This window comes from Condylostylus longicornis, unplaced genomic scaffold, assembly GCF_029603195.1.
Source record: "Condylostylus longicornis isolate FDR11 unplaced genomic scaffold, ASM2960319v2 ptg000055l, whole genome shotgun sequence".
Taxonomy (NCBI): Eukaryota; Metazoa; Arthropoda; class Insecta; order Diptera; family Dolichopodidae; genus Condylostylus; species Condylostylus longicornis.
In genome coordinates this window covers 11913154-11935188 of record NW_026578024.1, presented here as the reverse complement: position 1 = coordinate 11935188, position 22035 = coordinate 11913154, and the positions used below count along the sequence as shown (strand labels likewise).

Below are 22035 nucleotides of genomic sequence, written 5' to 3'. Positions count from 1 at the left end.
CCTCACGTTTCTATAACAGTTAAAGCCTCTTCAAGTCCTAAAAATTGCGATTTTTTGATTATTTTTTGTATGGAAGTCATAAATATTTTTTAAATTCTGCAAACGCAGAAACGTAGCTCCATGCTTCATCATATTGTGTCACAGCATAGTTGAATATTGAAATGACAAATCTCCCAAGGGTATAGATGTCGAAATTTGTGAAACTTCAATTTCGGCGAACTTATATTTCTTAAATTGCAAGCCTTTCCAAATAGCAAAATGATAACAGCAAATGGCAAGTCATCAAAAAATTTGATTATTAACACTCCTTTCAATTTCATCCTAAATATATGCAATATTTTCAAATATTTTGAAATTTTAATATAATTTTGTAGTAATACAAATAGTTTAAATATAAGAAGTTAAATAGAAATATTTTCACTTGTTCAAGGGAAAAGTGCTACTTCACAAACCATTTGTTGTATTCAAATTTATTTATTTTTTCCTTTTACTCTTACACATGAACACAATAATTTATAACGTAAAATACTTGTTGAGAGATGTGAAGAAGAAGAATAAGAGAATTGAACAGAGAAAATGAGGGAGTGGAAAAAACTAACCTAAAACTACAAACATACACAAATACGTACACATACGTACAAGAACTAAATGTACACATCCGCCAATAAGGATATTTTCACTTATTTGTCATTCATTTATGCTCCGGTTTTATAATATTGAAATCCAAATTTATTTTATTTTTTTCATTTCCTGTATATAATATGGTTATTGTACACCAAGGACTTTTAGTTTTTCTTATTTAGAATATGAAATATAAATTTAGTATATACACATATAGTGTGTGTATGAAAGGAAAGAAAAAACAATTATAGTGAATTTTGTAGTTAAAAAAAAACAATACAATAACAAAACAAAAAAAAAAAATCAAATTAGTAAAAGTGTGAGTATAAAGTGGAAGAAAAGGAAATGCTTGAATTTGAAAAGCAAAAAAATAAATAGAATTTTTTTTTTTTTTTTTGTAAAGGATAAAGGATAGTCCAAAAGCCTGCCCTGAGGATTTAAAAAAAAAACAATAGAAAATTATTCTTAGTGTTGTCCTCGTTGTTTTGTTGTTTATCGTCATCATTGACTCACTAACATACTTACAAATATATAAATCATTATGCAATTGTACGAGTATAAGTGAAAGAAAGACGAACTGTGGTGAAAAGTATTTTATGAATATTTTATGGATCATTCGTTTTGTTATCCTTTAATTTTTTTTTGTAATATATTTGGAGAATTTTGTTTTTGTTCCGGTTTTATTATGCTTGTTTTTAGATTTTGGAAGATAAAATTAAAAGGATATTGACAATGGTTTTTTTTTTGTGTTTTTTTCCTTTTCGTTTTTATAGTGTAATTTTGCGTAATAAAATAAGGAAATGAAGAGTTTATTTGTAAACAGAAACGAAAATTCAATAAAAATGTTGTTATTTATGACACAAGTTATAAATATGTATGAATTATTGTTTTTCTTGTTTTTTTTGGAAGTTATTAAGTTTTTTTTTGGAAAATATTGTATTTTGTATGGAATTTTTTTCTTTATGAAATTTATTATGAATTTGTAATAGATTTTATTAACAATATGTTTCAATATTTTTGAATTATAATAATATAGATGAAAAAACTCATAATGATTTGTTTCTATTTTATTGAATATTAATTTTATGTTATGTATAAAAATTTAGTTAATAGCTGGTTGTATACGTAGTTAAAGAAACAAATCACATTTTGAATAATGAATTCTAGGAAAAAATATGTTGTTACAGTCATTATGAATAGCATATATGATTGAATAAGTGATATTTAATTAAAGTCCGTATAGCTGTCCAACTACTGCGAAAAATATTTGACTATATTTTAGAAATTGTTGAATCTATAATGTGGAAATTTTGCAAAAAGCAAGTATTTTACTAGAATTGTTATGTCCGATAAAAATCGTTAAAATCTGTCGATTTCTTAGAATAGTTGCCATACAACTTCTAAAATCATAGCTGTCCATACAATTTCGAAAGTTATTCGGCTATATCTCAGAAATTATAAAACCTACAGTATTGAAATTCTGCAAAAGTAATTTTTGATTGGGGCTCTTATATTTGATAAAATTAGTTGAAATTTCTTAACTTGGGGTGTTAGGTGCCACACAACTTTGAACATATCATTTGGTCGCATATAATGAAAACTATTGAAATTATACTGCTGAAATTTTGCATAAACGAATAAAAAATGGAGTACTTATGGAACAGTGTGGCAATCATCATACATCACTTAAAACCATTTATTCGTAAGAGTATCATATAGTTTACTCGGTCGACTCTACCTATTCCTGCTTTAATTTAATTCTCAATATAATAAAGAATTCAAAATGATAAAGAATTATTCTATTAAGTGATATAACAAAAAATGTATTTAACAAAAAAATGAAAAAAATTGCATATTTTCAGGGGTCGTAAATAATAAGGATTATTTTTTATATATTGTAAATTTTAAGAAATGATTTGTAAAATATTTAATTTTTTAATTTGCTTAATGACATTCTTTAGCATGCGAAAAATGGAAGTGAGTGTTCTATATGCCAAAATTTAAAACAGTTGAGACTTACTTCAGATAGTTTATAGCAAATATGTCTGGAATTTAATTAGTTAAGTTAGATATAAATACTGAATGCAATCAGGAAGGGACACAATAATATTAAAATTACAAAAAAAAATCTGATGGAGAAAACAAATTTTTTTTTCGAAATTTAGAAAGAGCTTAGAGCACTTTTTAATGAATTATTAAAAATAACAAGTGATAAGTGTTAAAATTCTTGATTACGTAATCGTTTATAAGTAATAAATTAATTGCAATTAAAAGCTACAGTTATATTAAACAGTATAGCAATTTCCCTATAGAATTATTAAATAAGTTTAACAAAATTCATTTAAATAATGATTGATTAAATGATACACAATTATAGAAGATTCACAAATTATTGATTTTAAAATTTATTAATCTTAATTTTATGAGAAATAATTTTAGTAATAATATAAATCCTCACATTTATTGATTACTTAAAACTCTGACTTGATTTTGTATTAAAAAATTTAAAAATTTTTTCAAAATTGGAATAATGTCCTTTCAATTTGTTATTGAAACCAAATTTTCAATTAAATTGTGAACCAATACTATCACAAGATTCTTATTTTAAAATCACTACTGAGTTCATAGATAACACATAAATTTTTCAAAAATACAAGAATAATTCCGAATTTTTTTGATTTTATTTTGATTTAATCGGATTGAAGGGGTCTAAAATATGTGCATATAACTGTAAAATTTATTTATGTGGTTGTGAAAGAAACCTTCAAATATTCGAATATCAATTTGATTTTTTCTTTTAAATTTAAAATTAAATATTCTTCCTACCCATTTTTATATATATATACAATAATGTAATTGTAACTGACAGTTTGTATCAATTTTTTTTATTCTCAATGTCCCGCTGTGGTTAAACCAAGGAAAAAGAAAAGAAACAACAATTTTCTCATAAAATCAAAAATTCATTTTAAAAAAAAGAGAAAAATTTTTTTTTATCGAAAAATAATGTTTTCAATTTTCGGTATTTTTTGTGTAAATCATAATGGTGTAAAAAAGGATAATGTATTAAATATATTATAATATTATTGGTGCGAAAAGGATAAATTTTATATATTTTGTATAAATTACAATTTTTCTTTTTATTTCTATAGTATCCCCGAGTTACATTAATTTATGATTTCGGACCAATGATTTCCAAATTTTTGTATTTCGAAATTTGTTTTGTATATTTTATCGATTTAAAATTTAATTATTATTTTGTTACGTACACACGCTCAAATAAGTACATTGTTAGGTATAAGGTATGCGGTTGTGGTTGTATGTATATTGTTTATGTGCGTATTGGATTGATTATGAATGATAATTACAAAATTAATTCTTTAAAATGCCTACAGGTGTGCTGTTATGTAGAAATTTTTTTCTTTTTTATTTTTATTTTTCAAATAAATGAATTAATTAATTTAATTTTAGTGTTGTTTTTTTTTTGCTGAAAACATTATAAATTTGATACATGAATGAATTCTTTTAAAAAAAAATTTATTCAAATTAATTATAATTGTTTAATCAATTATTATGAGGTAAATTTTAATTAATTAGAAATCAATTTCGCGCAGCATTAATTTGATTTTATATAGGGAGTTTAACAGATTAATTATCATTAAATAATTTGAAATATGTTTTTGACAGAATTGATCAAAGGGCATTCAAAATGTCAAATGCTAGTCAATGTATGTCATTAATATTATTGTTATTACGTAGTTTGACAAGTAAAATATTAAAATTTAAAAATTTAATTTTGAAAAATTTAAAAAAAAAGTTAATAATATTTTCATATTTTTCCCGATTTCAGAAAACATTTCGGAAATTTATCAACTGCCGCGTTATTAAGCCCATTTGTACCGACTCAAATGGGAATAATGGGAACATGGGGGTTAATCTTATACCATATTATATTTCCAACAAATTTAATTGAATTGCTATAAGTTTACAAGTCTCACATTTGAATGACGATAATTTATTCAAATTGTTTCCATATTCGCTTCTATAAAAATTGTGAATGCAGAATTTTGCACAAAATCAACAATTTTGCATTGCATTGTTTACTGATAATTTTTTTCAAAAATTTATTCAAAAAATGCATGTAACACCATAATGGTGTGTTTTTGAAATGCTTAAAGGTAAACTTTAAAATATTTTTCTGCTTATCTGTTTTTGTGTAAATGTGAAAACGGAAAATTGTTGTTCAAGTGTTAAATTAACACACGGTTTTTTTTTTTTTTTAAATAAAATATCCTTTTACATTCATTGTTACATATAATTTACATATAATAAAGTGTGTGCATTTAAAATGCGATTAATTAACATCATTTATTTATACATACATAAAATTTTTAAAATTCGAATATAAATTAAAAGTTTGCTTATGGGCAGATGTTTGTTTAAAAATTATTGACCTTATGGTATTTGAATGACGTTGATTAAAACAGTACTTATACCTTGTGTACTTATACGTTTTTCTACCGCTGGTTCTATTGCATGATTGATGAATTCAACGACATTTTTTGGGAGTATGAATTTTCGTTTGATATTGGTGAATTCGCTTAAATTTTAAACGAATAATAACTAAACTAAGGGAATAATAACGAAGCGAATTATTTTATTAATTAAAAAAAAACTGTTTTGAGGTTATGACAACGCGATTTAGTAACAAGAAGAAATATTTTGGATTCGACGAATGAGAAATTATTCGCCGAAAGTGATTTGGAAATATTTCTGAATCTGTCAAATTCATTTCGCTTCGCTTAAACATTCTTTTCACAAATCATAATATGGTTTCTTAAATATCAATGTATAAAATAATATGAAACGTTTTTCATAATAAATCAATAATTTCATTGAGTTACTTCAGATATTTCAGTCAGTTTTTTTATCATGTATTGAGAAACTGTCAGAAATAAAGCCTATTTTTAAATTACTGAATTCGTTTTTTGTATGAAATATCTATCGACACATTAAAATGAAAAGGGACGATTTGTACTGATTGTTGAAAATTTATGAAGTTTTGCGCTTTTTACCATAATCAATAGTTGAATGTCTAATTTTTAAGTTCCAATATTTAAAAATGTGATAGAATGTTGGAATTTAATGATGCACCTTGGTATTTTAAGTTTTAAGTTGAATTAAATAACTACAAAGTTCAAAGAATTAAAAAAGAAATTCTCTTCTATAATTGTTTGTTGGTTGTGTATCATGCCTCATTGCTGTATTTCACCTGTATACAAGTAAAGGAAAAAAAAAAGTAAATAACTTTTTAACATTTTATTTCGTTTAATTTTTTTTCATTTTTTACTTTAGATCGATATATGTATTTCCTGTTAGCATAATTTCAGTAAATTGATTTAATATCGTATACGATATTTATATAAGTTTTGCTGTAAACATTTAACTACGTAGCAAAAGTATACGAGAAAATTTGCTTCTACACATTTTTGTTGTTAACAAACATTTTTGCTACATATATATTTAATAAATGTTAAATCTATTTGGGTACTAGAAAAAAAAATAGAAAACTAAAACAAGGATATTTATATTTACAAGAAGCACCCATTATAGTTCCTGGCAGGAAAAAAAACAGAAACAGTATCTATACCTTGTGACGAATATTTAGGATACGTCAAAACTCTACGTCAAAATTTTTTTTACTAAAAACATTGCAAACAATATGGGTGGTCTTGTGATGGTACCAAATTTTGCATGCGTAAATAAACTGTTCCGTCTGTTTTCCGTCTATGCGCTCCTGTATATTAAATTGAACTGAATATTAAAAATTTTATTTTATATTTTTTTACTGAAAATTTATATTTGAATTCACCACGAGATAGAACGGTTTGATTTCTCATGAAATTTGAGTTCAGGAATAGAAGTTTTTTTACGTTTTTGATTATTTTTAAGAAATCAATCAGTGAATTTTCTTATCGGACCCGAAGTATACTCAAATTTGTGGGGAAATGTCAGCAGGCGAACTTTAACTACAAACCAAATTTACCAATTCTCCTCATATACATTTGATTATATATCGCTCAAACCTGCTATGTACTCTTTGCAGTCGAATATATGCTGTCTCATTGCAAATTTTGTTTTTTAATAAACTTGCACAAATTAACTGTTTTTATAATATGTTCGTGTTCGTATATTTTTATTAATATTTATTATTAAAAATATAAATCGTGTAGATTCAAATCATATATGTATATCCATTCACATACATATGTTTCTTTATACAAAACGTGTGCAATGTACTACTGTACGTTTACATGTACGCGTTCAAATAAATAATTACAATAATATGTTCGAATATATTGCAAAGAAAAATAGAATAACGAATTGAAATTAAAAAGGACATTCTATATCAAATTTTTTATGTGTGGGTTGAAAATCAAAATAGTTTATTAATTTTATTATATATATACATATATACGCTTTTTAAGTAAGTGGAAAAAGAATTTTTTTTTGTCCCATATTGTCCTATTAGCTGTTGATAAAAAAAAAAATATGAGTTTAAAATAAGTTGGAAAAAATTGGAAAAAGTTTTTAATTTAAAGGAAATTGTGTTAAAACAATCACTTTGTGTTCATTGTAAAAGGAAGTTTAAATGTTATATGGTAGGGAACTATTAGATTTAAAAGATCAAATATTTTGTATTTTAAACTCATTCCGCCTTCAAATAATGTGAAAACAGGAGAATTTTGCATTGTACGACCTTTACAATATTATTGAATAAATTTGAATTGAAAAATGAGAACCAATTTAAAGTTGGTTATCTACTAACCCTTATAAAATATTTTTAAAAAGTTGCAGCTAGCAAGTTTCGTTAACAATTCGGACAAACCTGATCAGTTTAGCATCACTGTTAATTCGCCCATATTTACTCTTAATATTATAATTGGAAGTGTTTCTTAAATATTTTCATTTTATTATTGAAATTCGAAACTGTAAACCTTGATTTTATAAAGTCAGCATAAATTTGTTCCAGAAAGTTGAATAAATTTTTAAGTTGCCTACAAATTAGAAGCGGGCGAATGAGATGTGTTGATAATGAAATTTTCTTGTTACTAAATTAGTAGTACTATTGAAGTGAAATACGCATAAATGCACTCTTACAAATTTAAGAAATATGTTAAAGAATTTTCGATTGTCCTTACATGTTTTTCTAAAAAAAAAAAAAAAAATTTTATTGATTTAATATTGTCGAATAAATTATGCGTGATCTTTTTCTGATTGCGGTAAGATTTATGCATGCACGTGAATTTTTGTGTTTTTTTTTTTGCTAAGAAATCGATTGTTTACCTTGGCATAATTACTAACATGCTAATTTTATTTTTTATGTATATGCCACAATTATTTTCCTCTATATTTTTAATATTCATTAAAATAAATCAATAATATATGAAAATAAAATTTACTACACATTTTCCAAATTTTTTATTTTCATACTTACTTAAAATTTCGAATTTTTAATTTGAATTTTAATTTCTTAGATGATTTAGGTATAACATCTTAAACACAAATTCTCTTTTTGGCCACAATCCCAAATTATTTTATACCCCAAAAATTTTCATATATATTATAAAATATAAAACAAGTTGAAAAAATATTATAAAATAATATTTTTTCAACTTGTTTATTTAAGCTTTAAAATGAAAATTGAATTGACATTTTTAATAAATTAGTTTCATTTCCAATTATAAATCTTTGGATATATGCAGGGATTATTTTCGGTTCAACTCTTTTTAAAAAAAAAAAAAGATATAGAAACCAAAAAAGTAAAATATAAGGATCAAAAATAAATTTAATGACAATTAAATAAAGTTGTATATAGAGTGAATACATAAAGCTACATACAATGTAATAAATAAAATGACGTGTCCTTTTTCGATAACACCATCATGAAATCTAAAATATACAACAACATGGTTTTTATAATTAAAAGAAAAATCTAAATATGTAAGTATGTATATTTATATTATCTATATGAACATACGTGCATACATTAATACATAACTACAAACATACATTATGCAACTATGAATATAGATAGTAATATAGAACATACTTCTAATGCTCGAAAAGAATTTTATAAAAATGATGGTGCGAATGAAAAATGAGAATGAGAAGAGAATGAAAAATTAGAATCTTTTATTGTAATTTCAAACTTTTTATTAAAATTTAGAATATGATAATGAGAATTTCGTCAGTCTGGTTTTGCACTTGACATTATAAATTTCAATAGATTTCAAATTTCAGTTTGAAATTTGTTAAAATTGACATGTAAAATGCAATTAAAATTTCATATTTACCGACGAGTATCAAACGTTTTTTTGTTCTAAGCGTGTTTTAAGCGTGTTCTGAGCGTTAAATAGGAGGACAAAACATAATGCATGGCGTAATGAACTATAAGCTTAAGATTTAATTGTATTATATGAATTCATTTCTTAAAAATGCGTCAGTCAGTTGAGTTCAATTGAATTAAAATCAGTAGAATAATTTTTGTATATAAAGCCAATCGGAGAAGTTAAGGCGAAATATGTGTGAAATGAGGTGATTGGTGTTGTTTCAATTTATTTGCTAAAAATATTACCGAATCCTGGCGAAATAAAATTTTATTAGTCAAAAAATTCTGTTTGTTCCTTTAATAGAAATGCAAATTAAAACAAGTTTTCTTCCAGTTCAAGTTGTTTAAATGAGCACATTTTGTTGTACTCATATACAATTATATTCTAATTTATTTGTGTTTATTCAAAATTATTTAAGAATTTCTATTATTATTATTGAAGAGTTTTTCATTATCCTGTTTTTTTTTTTTTTTTTTGATAAGAGTGACTCTTATAAATCTCATTATTAAAAATAATTTTTGTTTAGTAAAAAATTTTTTATTTGTTATAAATATGAAAAATTTCTGCATATTTTAAGACGCAATTTGTTTAACTATACTTAAACAATATATACACACTTATTATAAGTTCCAAGCTGTATAGAACTAAGGAATGATTCAATGTAAATTTGTATAAGAATATTAGTTAAGGATATAAAACTACCGTTATTAAGGGAATGTTGAAAAATTTTCTTTCTTTTTCGTTTTTTTTTTCTTGTTCTTTTTTTCAAGGCTATATAAAAATATTTAAGTGTGTATAAATGTGGTTTCCTTTGTTCTGCTGTAGTATATTTGACTTATTTTCACGCTATACTTTATTAAGTCATATTTGTATATATATTTATATATGTATGTGTGTCAATGTATATGCACAATATGAGTGCAAATATAAAATAAATGTACATAAAAATGTATACATATATATACATATATGTATGTATATAATATATTTGTATATTGAGTTTTTATAACAAAGCAAAATTCACCTAATAAAGGATTTACTTAATAATATCCTTAATATAAAAAATTTACAAAACAAAAATATGTGTATGTACGAGTGACCCATAAAATTGTAAAAATCCTTATTTCATTTATTATTTTTCTTTTTGTACTTTCGTTTTGTTGTTTATTGTTGTCTTAAGCTTTTTTCATTTTTGTTTATTTTCTTTTTTTTTTTTTTTGTTCTGTGAGTATATGAGATTTTTATTTTGTTTCTTTGTTTTGTATACCAAAATGAATGCGTGATGTACATGATTTTGTCTACTATATATACGAGTAATACGGTGATTACTATCAAAACAATTATAATTGAATAATGAAGACCAAAATGTTATGCATGTGTATGTACATATTTGACTGTGTGTACACATATGTATGTGTATATGTATATAAACAAATTGATTTATTTGATTTTTTTATAATATAAAATATAGAATTAAGCAAGGAGTTAATGTGTGGGTGGCGTTTTTATTTTTCATGGTTTAGGAAAATAAAAAAAAAAACGATGCCACGTGATTAATAGCCACATCATATATTATTAACTGATACATATGTACATATATTCCATATAGAATAAAATAAATTTTTTTTTGCGAATATTTTTCTTTCATTATTTTTAATGAGAATTTAATGAAAAATATGTATTTGAAGTACCACACGAGCGATATTTTTTTTAAAATTTGAAAAATGAATAAATTTTTTTTTTTATTATTATTATGGAAATTAAATTTTTGGTGGATTACGATCTTGGTTTTAAATAAATTTAATATTGTTTCTAGAGTTCGTTTGTATTTAAGTTTGGCTTTTCAAATTGCTAATAAAGAGAATTTCGTTTCTGTTTTTTTTTTGTTTGGGTTTAGTCGAACTTATAAATTTTCGTTTAAATGGTGTTGTATACTATATTGAAATAAAATAGGTTGAGTATGTGAGCAGAATAGTATGTGAGCTTTTGAAAAAAGAGCGTTTTATTACTCGACTTATTTTTGAAAAAAAAAAATACTCAAAAAGAAAGGAAATGAGTAAAAAATTGGTGACTCTCTTTCAAAATTTTTGCAAATTGAATTTTTCTTTACAAAAATTTTTTAAAATTAATTGACATGAAAGTCAAAATTTTTTATTGAAAAAAAATTTTTCTTTTGAAAAACGTAAAGAATAATTTACTCCTATATTTCCTAAATTTTTGTAAAAAAAAACTTTTTTTGTTCGCATGAGAAAATTACTTGAAAGTTTTTAATATTGTTTCAATTACTCTCTCAAATATCAAGTTTTACAAAAACAGTTTAACAAAAAAAAAATTTTTGTTCCATTCATTTTCGCCACAAAAATTTGTCATTGAAATTGCTGCGCGGCAATCGCATCGGATACAACTTTCAAACTCCAAGCGTGCGATATTTGAATTAAAAAATTAATTTCATTATTTTTGACAAAAGAAAAGATAATATGTTTATAGCAATAAATGTATTGTACCGCGCTGTATATTTTACAGTATGCCGGACAAGCAAATGGACAAGCTTCAATTAAAATTCTTTTCTTTATCTTGGTTTTTATATAATTGAGAACAAATATGAAGGACTTTAAATTGCGATAAAAATCAAATTTTCAACGTAATAGAAGTTATATGTTGTGATTTTACTTTTAAAATGTCGTTCATTTCTTCGATACTGTCGATCAAAACATGTGTTAATATTTTTATTTGCTTTATACGTATTAACATTAAAGCTTATTAAAAATCAAATGAAAACCTGAAACTTCTTTTCAACAACAAATTGTCATTATTCAAATTTAATTTTTTTACGATATTTGTGAGTGTTTTGGGTCAATATGAATTTTTGTTTTCTGGTTTTATCGTAGTCTATACATCTGCATTCTGCTTTTTTAATAAATTAATAAAATTAGTCACAAATTATATTTTTTATTTTATAGTAAGCAATAAAATTATCAGATATTGCAGAAAATAAATAATTTACAAAGTTACAAATACGATTTTGATAACCGCAATCAATAAAAATGAAATATTGGAAATGAACATAAAAAGAAATGTGCTTGATAGAGACAATCAATAGAGTGTGAGAGAGGAAATGGAAATTTGTAATATTAAAAAAAAATTTTATGGCCACTTTTATTGGTACATTACCAATATCGAAAATGATTTTGCAATATTCTGAAGAAATATGCTAAAATGGTGGGTTTTTTTTTTCTCTTTTCGTTTTGCATTTTCCGTTCCCCTAAAAATTCGATAATCTGTTCTTATTCAACATGTTGAATGATGATTATATTGAATATTAATGTTGAAAATATGAATTAGAAATTATTTATTGATTGAGGTGTGTTGAAATTTAATATCACTCATTTTAAGGTCACCATTTTTGAAATTGACAAAAATTATTTACAAAATCTTAGGTTAGGTTAGGTTGTCGCGGCTCCCCGAAAGGTACGCATAGGCCAACTAGGCCCGTGTAACCTTCTCCTTGCATGTTCGCCGATCAGACAATGACCCGTCAGTACCCCTACCACAGCACTGATATCCTGCCTTCTGAGAGAGATCAGATCCCTTGTGCGACGTAAATCCGGCTTTGGCCACAAATTCCTTGTCGCGTTACACGTTGCTCCATTAGCCCATCTAAGGTTGGTGTGCGCTCCACTGCCTCGTTGCGCAGCAGCAGCCCTAGGGTTCTTAGAGGCATGCCCAATTCTCCTTTTCAGAAGTTCTCTGGGTCCGGGGACCCGGACCAAGTTTATTTCGAACTGCCCTGCCATCTCATTGAGAGACGACTTGCAGTCCCGGACTGTTCTAGTCGTGGAGACCTCAGTGAAAATACTGACGCCAACAGCCGATGCGACGTTGCACCCAAGCCAGCGCAGAGCCTTCCAAATTGCGGCCACCTCGGCTTGAAATACACTACATTGATTCGGCAGACGGAAGGAGAGCTCAACATCTAATTGCTCAGAATAAACTCCCCCGCCCACCCTGCCATCGAGTTTCGATCCGTCCGTGTAAAAATGTACTGAATCGTCGTCAGTACATCCCCTCGTTCAGCCAGGCTTCCCTAAGCGGAATCGAGGTCCTAAAGTTCCTCGTGAATGACAGCACCGGGGGAACATAATAAGTTGGCCCCACAGCATGTCCACAATCCACGAGAACGGAAGCATGCCTCCTAGGGGCATAAGACCAGTGAGGTGCGGCCCGCAAGCGCACCGCAGATCCCACAGCCATCTGCCAACTCAGCACGTCTAGTGGCGGCAAATGGAAGAGAATCTCGAGAGCCTGAGTAGGGGTGGAGCCTAATACCCCAGCAACACATACCATCGCCATTCTTTGAATCTTGCTTATTAGCCTGAGGCCCCCCGTTGTGTGGAGAGCTGGCCACCACACCAGAACGCCATACATCAGGATCGGCCTCACCACTGGGGTGTATAGCCAATAAACCATGCTTAGTTTCAGGCCCCACCTCTTCCCGACGGCCTTCTCACATGAGTAAAGCGGAATAGTTGCCTTCCTTACTCTCTCCATAACGTTGGACCTCCAGTTCAACTTTGAATCAAGAATTAGACCCAGGAATCTAGCCTCCCTGCTAAAGGATAAGCGGATTCCGTTGAGTATCGGCGGAGTTATTGTTGGTATCTTATATCTCCTATTGAAAATAACCAGTTCCGTCTTTTGTGGGTTGATAGTCAACCCACAGCCGACAGCCCAACCAGACACGAGGCTCAGAGCCCTCTGCATCAGCCCACTTAGGGCATGAAGGTGCTTTCCTCCAGGACGACCCTTGAGCTCTCCTTAACCCCTTCTTATACTTCCTTAGGTCATCCCTATAAGCGCACCAATCAGATGATGCCCGGTGAACTTCGCCTTGTTAAACTGAGTTCTACATTTTGCCAAGGGCGTTTAACCCATCGGACCACCATTGTGGTTTCTTGTTGCTTCTTATTCGAGTTAATGGGCACGCCTCCCTAGAGGCGCCATTTATGGCTCTCTATAGCAACGAATTCAAATTCTATATAGCGATGGTCCGAAAAGGAATGCTCTTGCGATACTTTCCATTTCGTAACCGAGCCAAAACTAATTTGTGAGGCAATGGTTATGTCTATAACCTCCTGCCTATTTTTAGTAACGAATGTGGGCTCTGAGTCTCTATTACATGGTGTGAGGTTAGTACTCAACACTCACCTCTAGTGTTGGTATCCGAGCTTCCCCAGATCACGTGATGTGCGTTAGCATCACTTCCAATGATGAGACCAGTGTCAAGAGACCGCGCCTTATCCACCAGGTCTCTCAGATTGCTAGGTGGAAGCATCCCCTGAGAATCATAGGGCAGGTATACTGAGGCCCACCAGGAGATCCTGCCACCGACCTCGAGACTGACTGCAGTCAAATCTTCATTGCTGTAAAGAGGCAACAGAAAAGCATTTAAGTCACTTTTAATTAATATGCATGATCTTACCGTTCCGTCGCTGTTGCTACAAAACAGCTTAGAGTTCGCCGTCCTGAGTCCGCAGATCCTTCCACCTGCCAGCCAGGCTTCCTGGACCAGAACTATGTCTTTTCCGCCCCTTTGTAGGTGGAGAAGGAGCGCAGTCGATGCCGTTTTAGAGTGATGGAGATTGATCTGGATTATTCGAAGCATTATTGTTTTCGTCAACCCCCACCAATGTTTTCTCTGCATCGTCGTCAAGGTCCAGGTCCAGCAGGGCCCCCTCCAGGTCGAGATGCATGACGTCGTCGTCTGTCAGATCCGACCCATCCAGCATTTCTGCTTCTGATGAAAGCGGTGTCTGAACAGACGCCTTTGCGGGTTCCTACCTGTTCTGGACGACTACAGGCTCCCGTTCCGGGACTGGCCCTTTGTCGTCCTCCGGCTTCTGGGTCCCCCCTGCCCTAGTGTCCGTTTTGTACACCTTTAGTGTTATAGAGGAAAATCCATAGTTGATCACAAACCCCTGCTTCTGCAGAGGAGCCAGCGATTCTTTATTCAATATAACGAGCACCTGTCTATAGTCGCCCTTCTTATCTTCAAGCTTGGCCACCCTCCAGTTGGCAGTTGGCAGGTTTGTGTTTCCCAGCTGGATCATCTTTAAGATTGTATCCATGTCTGACGGCTCAGCTGGAATCCAGGTACGAGCTCGCGGTCTGCTTGGAATAGCTTCCTTTGCAACGACCGCGAGTCTTGCGCCGGGCCAGATTTCTCCAATCCTCACTATTGCCTTCGGGTATAGGTCCAGGGAAGTACTATCTGCACAGGCAACAAGTTTCACACACCCCTGGTGCCAACCTTGGTGTCTGCACGAGGGATATGGGTCTGGATTTTCGCTCATGATTTGAGGGAAGTTTGTCATAAGCCGACTTTCCACCTTCCGCCAGTTTTCTACTGAGATCGTGCCATCATCTTTTAACTGGTCTACCACTGCAACAATTAGATGGCCTTTCAGGATCTCGTTGAACGGCCTTGTGACGCTTGAAGGTTTGTTCGGTGGCCTTGGTCTCTTAGCTGCACGAGGTGGTTCCTCTGTGGAGCGTTGACGCTTAGTAGCCACCCCCTTCTCGCTCGTGTGCTTGTCCACTATACTCTTTGCCCAGAGATGTATGTGGACCTTTCTTCATCTGACCTATTTTTTGCCTGACTTTGTCATAGCCTCGTGCTCCGCTGCTTGATCCCGATTGGGGTTCCTGTTTCACCTTTGGTTTCGCAACAGTACTTACCGCATTTCTGTAGGTTACCTCCTGCTTTAGTAGTGGATTCGCCTTCTGCAAGGTCCTAGTTTTACTGTAAGGAATGGGCTTGGCCAAATTCCTTTCCGGCTTTTTATGAGTACCGGACTCATCGATGTTTTCCCCGTTTTTTTTCTCCATACTGGTCCCACGAGTTGCGAAGAAAGGAAGTCCATCTAGACAGAGATCCGCCGTACCTAGACAAGGCTAAGTAATCCGGAAGGCGCCAGGTATTCGGATACTCCATTCGCGACTGGGCTATTTGTCTGAGCCCCCGGCCAAGCTGATTATCGGCACGGGTCGTATAACATCTTAATTCGGCCCAGGGGAATTTGGAGTGAAGGGAGTCAATAGGAGGGATATGTTAGGAGAAGGGTTGATTATCATTTGGTTTCAGGTCTCATCTGGAGATGTTTCCCGGGACTCCTTGACCCTACTTGGCTCCTACACCGCGACGAGGTATATAATCGTGTAGAAGGGTAGATAGTCGTGTGTACAAAATCTTAATATTTTTATATTGCCACAATTTATTAAATAAATTTGATTTTAAATTTTAATTTATAATATTAATTTTTTTTCTTTGTTGTAATTTTTTGCAGGTGTGAAAATATGCAGGAATTGATTTTAACTGAAAATTTTTTAACACAATTACCAACATCAATTGGACGTATGACAAAATTAAATAATTTGAATGTTGATCGTAATTCATTGGATAGTTTACCAGTTGAAATAGGACAATGCACAAATTTAGGTGTATTAAGTTTACGTGATAATAAATTAAAAATTTTACCACCCGAATTGGGTAATTGTAATTTATTACATGTATTAGATGTATCTGGTAATCAATTACAATATTTACCATATTCATTGGTTAATTTACAATTAAAAGCTGTATGGTTATCAGAAAATCAAGCACAACCATTATTAACATTTCAACCAGATACCGATGAAAAAACTGGTGAACAAGTAAGTGCGAATTAAAATTTTTTAAGTTAAATTCATATTTTTTTATATATTTTAGACCTTTTTTAAAAAATATTACAATAGTAATTAACTATCATTATATATTCAATAAAATTATTACTATTTTCGAATATTAGAGATCAAATTATTCAATATGACAGTCCGACTCCTTAAACGAATTTGTTTATTTGTATAAGAAGTGCTTCATCAGAAATTACGGTATGAAATTATTTCGATTAAATTCCATTTTGAATAGGTGCATTCGATAATTTTGCATAACAAAAATAATTCTTATAATGTGCGACTAATGTAAGAAATACAGTCTGACTCACATAAAAGCAAAATTCCTTTATTAACAAAATACAGTTTCTTTTATTCATTTCAGCTGTTTTATTATTTTCGTAGTTTAAACCCTTACACTCGCAATAAATTTGACACCAATACGTCTTATCCTCTATATGTCGAGGTACTTTTTATCACAGAAAAATATTTTTCATTTCATCTTAAACTCAATTCTGATATTGTACAGCTTTCACAAACTATGCTTCAATAAACTTAAACAAATTAATCTACCAGATAATTTCATTTGTATATCTCTTTGAAATTTCTGTCAAACTCCGTACATGTGCAGGAAACTCGATAAAAAGCAAAATCTGTGCTTCTAACTGAAGTCGTTTATAAGAAAAAACAGGAGATAAGTAATAAAAATCGTGCAACATTTTGTTGTGATTATAAGCGGGTCTCACTGTAGACGTGCGTTGTAATTAGAATATGTATATAGTTATTACTATTCGAGCTAATTGTCACGAAACATAAATAATGGTGTAAAACATTACACCATTACGATAAAATTTTTATCGTAATATTTTTTAAATGGCGTCAAATATGCGTTCCAAAACGCCATTCAAATATTGTTATGATCGTCTTTAATTGTTAATAATTAATAAAATGAAAAGAAAAATTGAGTTAATTAGGTGATTAACAGTAATTATGTTGATAATTACTTACGACATTCCGACATTCAGACATTTTTTTCTTTTATACTTTTAATTTACTATTGTAATTTTTTTCTAAACAGATGTCAGAAATGCCATTTGTTGTATTTTACATAATTTCATTTTTTCACTGTTTTTTTTTTTCTATATTCAACAGGTTTTAACATGTTTCCTACTGCCACAACAAGAATATCAACCAATTAGTCCAGGTGAGTTAAAAAAATTTCAAAATAATATTTTTTTTTAAAGCTTTTTTAATTTTATTTTCTAATTACAATTAAAATTTCTTTTGTTTGTTGTTTTTATTGTTTTCAATAAAAAAAATATTATGGTTGTCCTTTGCCTAAATATGGAAAATGTGAACAAGAAAAAATTTGAGAAAATCAAATTAATTGTTTTTTTTTAGTCAAAAACAGATTTTGACATTTTCTATGGATTTTTTTTTTCTCCCTCCATAATTTTTGTTTGTTTTCTTTTATTATTTGTGTGTGTGCGTGTATTGTGAAATTGCACTTAATCACTTTAAATTTAATTAAAAAAAAAAATTAATTTTTTCTTAAGCAAATTTTTATTCTACACTTATAAAATGTCCTTAAAATTTTTTTTTTATTAAATTTTATTTTGAATTTTTAATAAAAATAAATTTTTATTCCTCACGTTTTTGTTTTTTTTTTTTTGAAAAGCAAATGCTTATAATTTTAAAAATCCTTAAGTTTGTGTCACCTTGAAAATTTTAACAATTTATTATTAATTTATAATTAGTTTTGTTTTTTAATTATAGTGAGAACTAGTCATTTATAGTGGTGGTTTACATACAATTAAAAATATAGTAGCATACTTTAAGGCGAATTTGTCATAAATTTGCTTAATTCTATTAGAAATGATAAAAAATGAGAATAGTAGATGGAAGTGGGTTAAAAAGGCAAATGCATAATGTTAAATTTTAAGATAACTATGTACGGATGTGGAAATTTTGTTGATTTTCGATTATTAAATGCAAAATTTTGTGAATTATATTGAAATTTTCAAGAAAATTTTTTTGAGTTGTAAGAAAAATTGTGATTTGAAAAAATTAGTGTGCAGTGTAGTGAGTATATTACCCGAAATTTCCAAACTTGTTCATCCACAAATACTTTTAAATTTTGATTACTTATTAAAATTTATTCAAATTTAGTAACTCAATTTTTATCTTTTGAATTACAATTATGTTTATCAACCAGTTCAAAAGCAAAAATTAAAATTACATAAATTTGCTGTCTTTTAACCCTTTTCTTCCAAGTGCACGAGTTTCACAACAGATTTTAAGATTTTACTCAACTAAATTTTTTTAATTTCTAACTCAAAGAGTGTTTAATTACTGGATCCTATTTAAAGTGCATGGTCTATATGCAGGGTTAAAACAAATAAAAAATTTCAAAGTTTTTATTTGATGGAACCATTTACTTAAAATTAATGACGAAAAATAATTTAATTAGTTTTCCGCTTAAGCAATTTTTATAAGAATAGTCTATTATTAATTTCTAATTTAACCCTTATGATGGGTTATAGTTAAAACATGCTAAATTGGAAAAAGGTTAACAAAAAAAAATGAAAATTTTAAATTTCCATTTTCGATTTCTTGATAAAAGCGGTAATTAAAACTTTTAATAAAACTTTAAATTCCTTCTATTCTTCTCCGATGAAAATTTATAAAGGAAGGAAGATGATGAAAAGTAAATATATAAAATTGTGGTTTTCTTATTAGTAGATGAGGTGAAATTAGCGGTGGTAGGCGTTTTTATCATCAAAAGGTTACCTTAATTTTTTTTCTTGTTTATTTAGTTTTGGTTTTTTAATCAAAATCTGTTGTGGTTTTAAATTTGTTGTGCTTTTTGTTCTTATGATTATTTCCATTGGATTATAGAACGGTAAATATTTTAAACTGAGCGATTATTGAGTGAGTGTAAGGAAAAAAAGGAAAATTATGTGCGTTATCTAAAATCTTGAAGAGTTTTCTTTTTGTTTAATTTTTAATAATTTTATAAGGATATAAGCGAAAGTATTTATTTATATAAGTTTTCTTTCAAAATTTCTTAAAATCAAACCAAATTGTTGTTGTAAGATTTTAAAGAGAGGAAAAAAGAGATCAAAAACATTTTTAGATTAGAAAATCTGCATAAATGAAGAAATGTGTACTCGAGTTCGTATATATTCGTATAAGTATAAAGTTACAACAAAAAAGATGACTAAATTTAGAGAAAAATTCAGAAATTCAAAATTTGCAAGTATTGTAAAAAATTCTTCTCCTATAATGTTAAATATTCTTTGAAATGTTTAAGAGAATGTTCTTAAATATTTGAATTTCAATAGGTAACTTAAAAAATGTAAGTTTTTGAGTGCACTTTTATAATAGAAACTGAATTTGGAATCTGATTAAAAATTTCGCTTTTCGATCATTCACCATCGGTCTAATGGGTATATAAGAAATCTGTAATTTTATATTAGCATATACAGTTGAGGGTTAAATACAATTATGAATATTCTCTAAATATTTCTGTATATTTTAAAGCTCTATAGAGTGCTTTGAGGGAATTTGATTTTTCATAAAAAAAAAAAATACTGTTATCTACACGTTTAAGATTTTCTTACTTTAAACTAACTAATCTATTTCAATTTTAAGGTGACACAAAAAGGGTCAAATTTTTCACTAGATATTTAAATTAATTTTCGGTTTCTAGTACGAAAAATGGCTCCATCTATAAAATAGCATTGTTTTTAAATGAAATTATAAAGGAAAACAACTACAATTATTATATAAGAAATCTATATGCCTGTCTCTTTTCTGTAAACTTCGATCTCTATTTGTTTCTTTGTTTCTTTTTTGTTCTTGCTTTTGTCTTTTCAAATCTTCGTATAATTTTTCTTCGTATTGTTGTTGTCAAAATGTCAATTTGTATATTATGCGTATATATGTATGTATATATATTTATAATTATTAACGGTACTTTAATTATTATCAAATAAAATTTTTTTTTCTCTATTTTTTTAATGTGTAATTTTTACTTTAAATTTTTTTTTAATTTTTTTAAATAATGTATTTGTATTTTTTTTTTCCATTATCTTTATATACAAAAATCTTAAAAAAAAAAAAAAAAATTATGTATTGTTCGTAAAAAAACAAAATCTATAAAAAAACTCCAAAAAAAAAAAAATTAAAAAGATTTCCCACCTGGCCAGCTGTACAGATCCAATGAAAAGTTTAATTCAGCAGAGCTTTTTGAGCACAGTAATAATGATGAAGGTTTGCGTTTAATACAAACAAAAACTATTTATATGCACGCAATTATTTAAAATAATAAATTTATAATTACATAAAATAATTAATTACTTAAAAATAAAAGCCATATTTTTTTTTACATAAAAATTCATTCATTCATTCATACGTATATGATAATTTATTAATATATAATTAATATTATTGTATTAACAAAAATTATATAGTTTTCTACTTAAAAGTATTCATAAATAATCACATAACAATTAAAATTGTTTTCATTTAAACAGAGTGTTTCAGTTTGTTTTTTTAAATCATTAAAATTGTTGTAGTTTTTTTTTTTTAATTAATGAAAATTTAAGAAATGAATTTGGTTGCGTTTGAATTTTTGGTTACTTTCAACTTGGAGTTGCCATATTAAAATGAATTTTTGTTAATTCACTTTAATATGGCAACTCTGAAAATTAAGACCTTACATTTTAAAAATATGTTGTTTAATCGCGTTTACAGTAAATTTTGTATTAATATTATCAAATTTTGATTAATCCGGCAAATAATTTCAAGAATAATTCTTTGATTAATTTTCAGCAAAAAATTATATGGGTGGGTGGGATTGCAGATATTCTCATTTTCGAGCTGCAGCCTTTTGAAAGGAAAGGTATCGGACTTTTCCTGCATATAAATAAATGCTTATAACTTCGGAACCATACAATCATTAGAGGTATCATAAGGAGCTTGTTTTTTGAACTTACAGGCGATTGATTGTTCTTCATTTTTAGTCTTACAGTTAATTTGATTTGAGCCATAGTTTTTGAGATACAGCTCGTAAAAATCAGAATTTTTGTTTTTGTTTTTTTTAATTTATTGTGCAAAGAATCTTTGAAATTATTTGCTACCTTATTTTTATACAGCAAAAATTGATAAATTTAGAATTCATCAAGGAACATGTTCATAGTTATTAACGAGTTTTCGAATTTTAACTGTACATATTCCATTTATTTTAAAAATTTTCAATGAAATTTATTATAACATTTTTTCAGATGTTACATAAATTTTGTAAAATCAGATT

General features: G+C 28.3%; 1 protein-coding gene across 11 annotated transcripts in view; it reads left to right on the top strand.

Moving 5' to 3' along the window:
• The window catches only part of LOC129612078 (protein lap4-like), a 324013-nt gene that overhangs the window by 130437 nt on the left and 171541 nt on the right, over positions 1 to 22035 (top strand). For 10 of the 11 annotated variants that reach the window (XM_055525569.1, XM_055525560.1, XM_055525556.1 and 7 more), the window contains exons 6-8: positions 16355 to 16721; positions 17871 to 17922; positions 20913 to 20993. In XM_055525569.1, the coding sequence (XP_055381544.1) occupies positions 16355 to 16721; positions 17871 to 17922; positions 20913 to 20993 (500 nt within the window). The remainder of the gene's footprint in view (positions 1 to 16354; positions 16722 to 17870; positions 17923 to 20912; positions 20994 to 22035) is intronic. The other variant, XM_055525558.1, reaches the window with a different exon arrangement.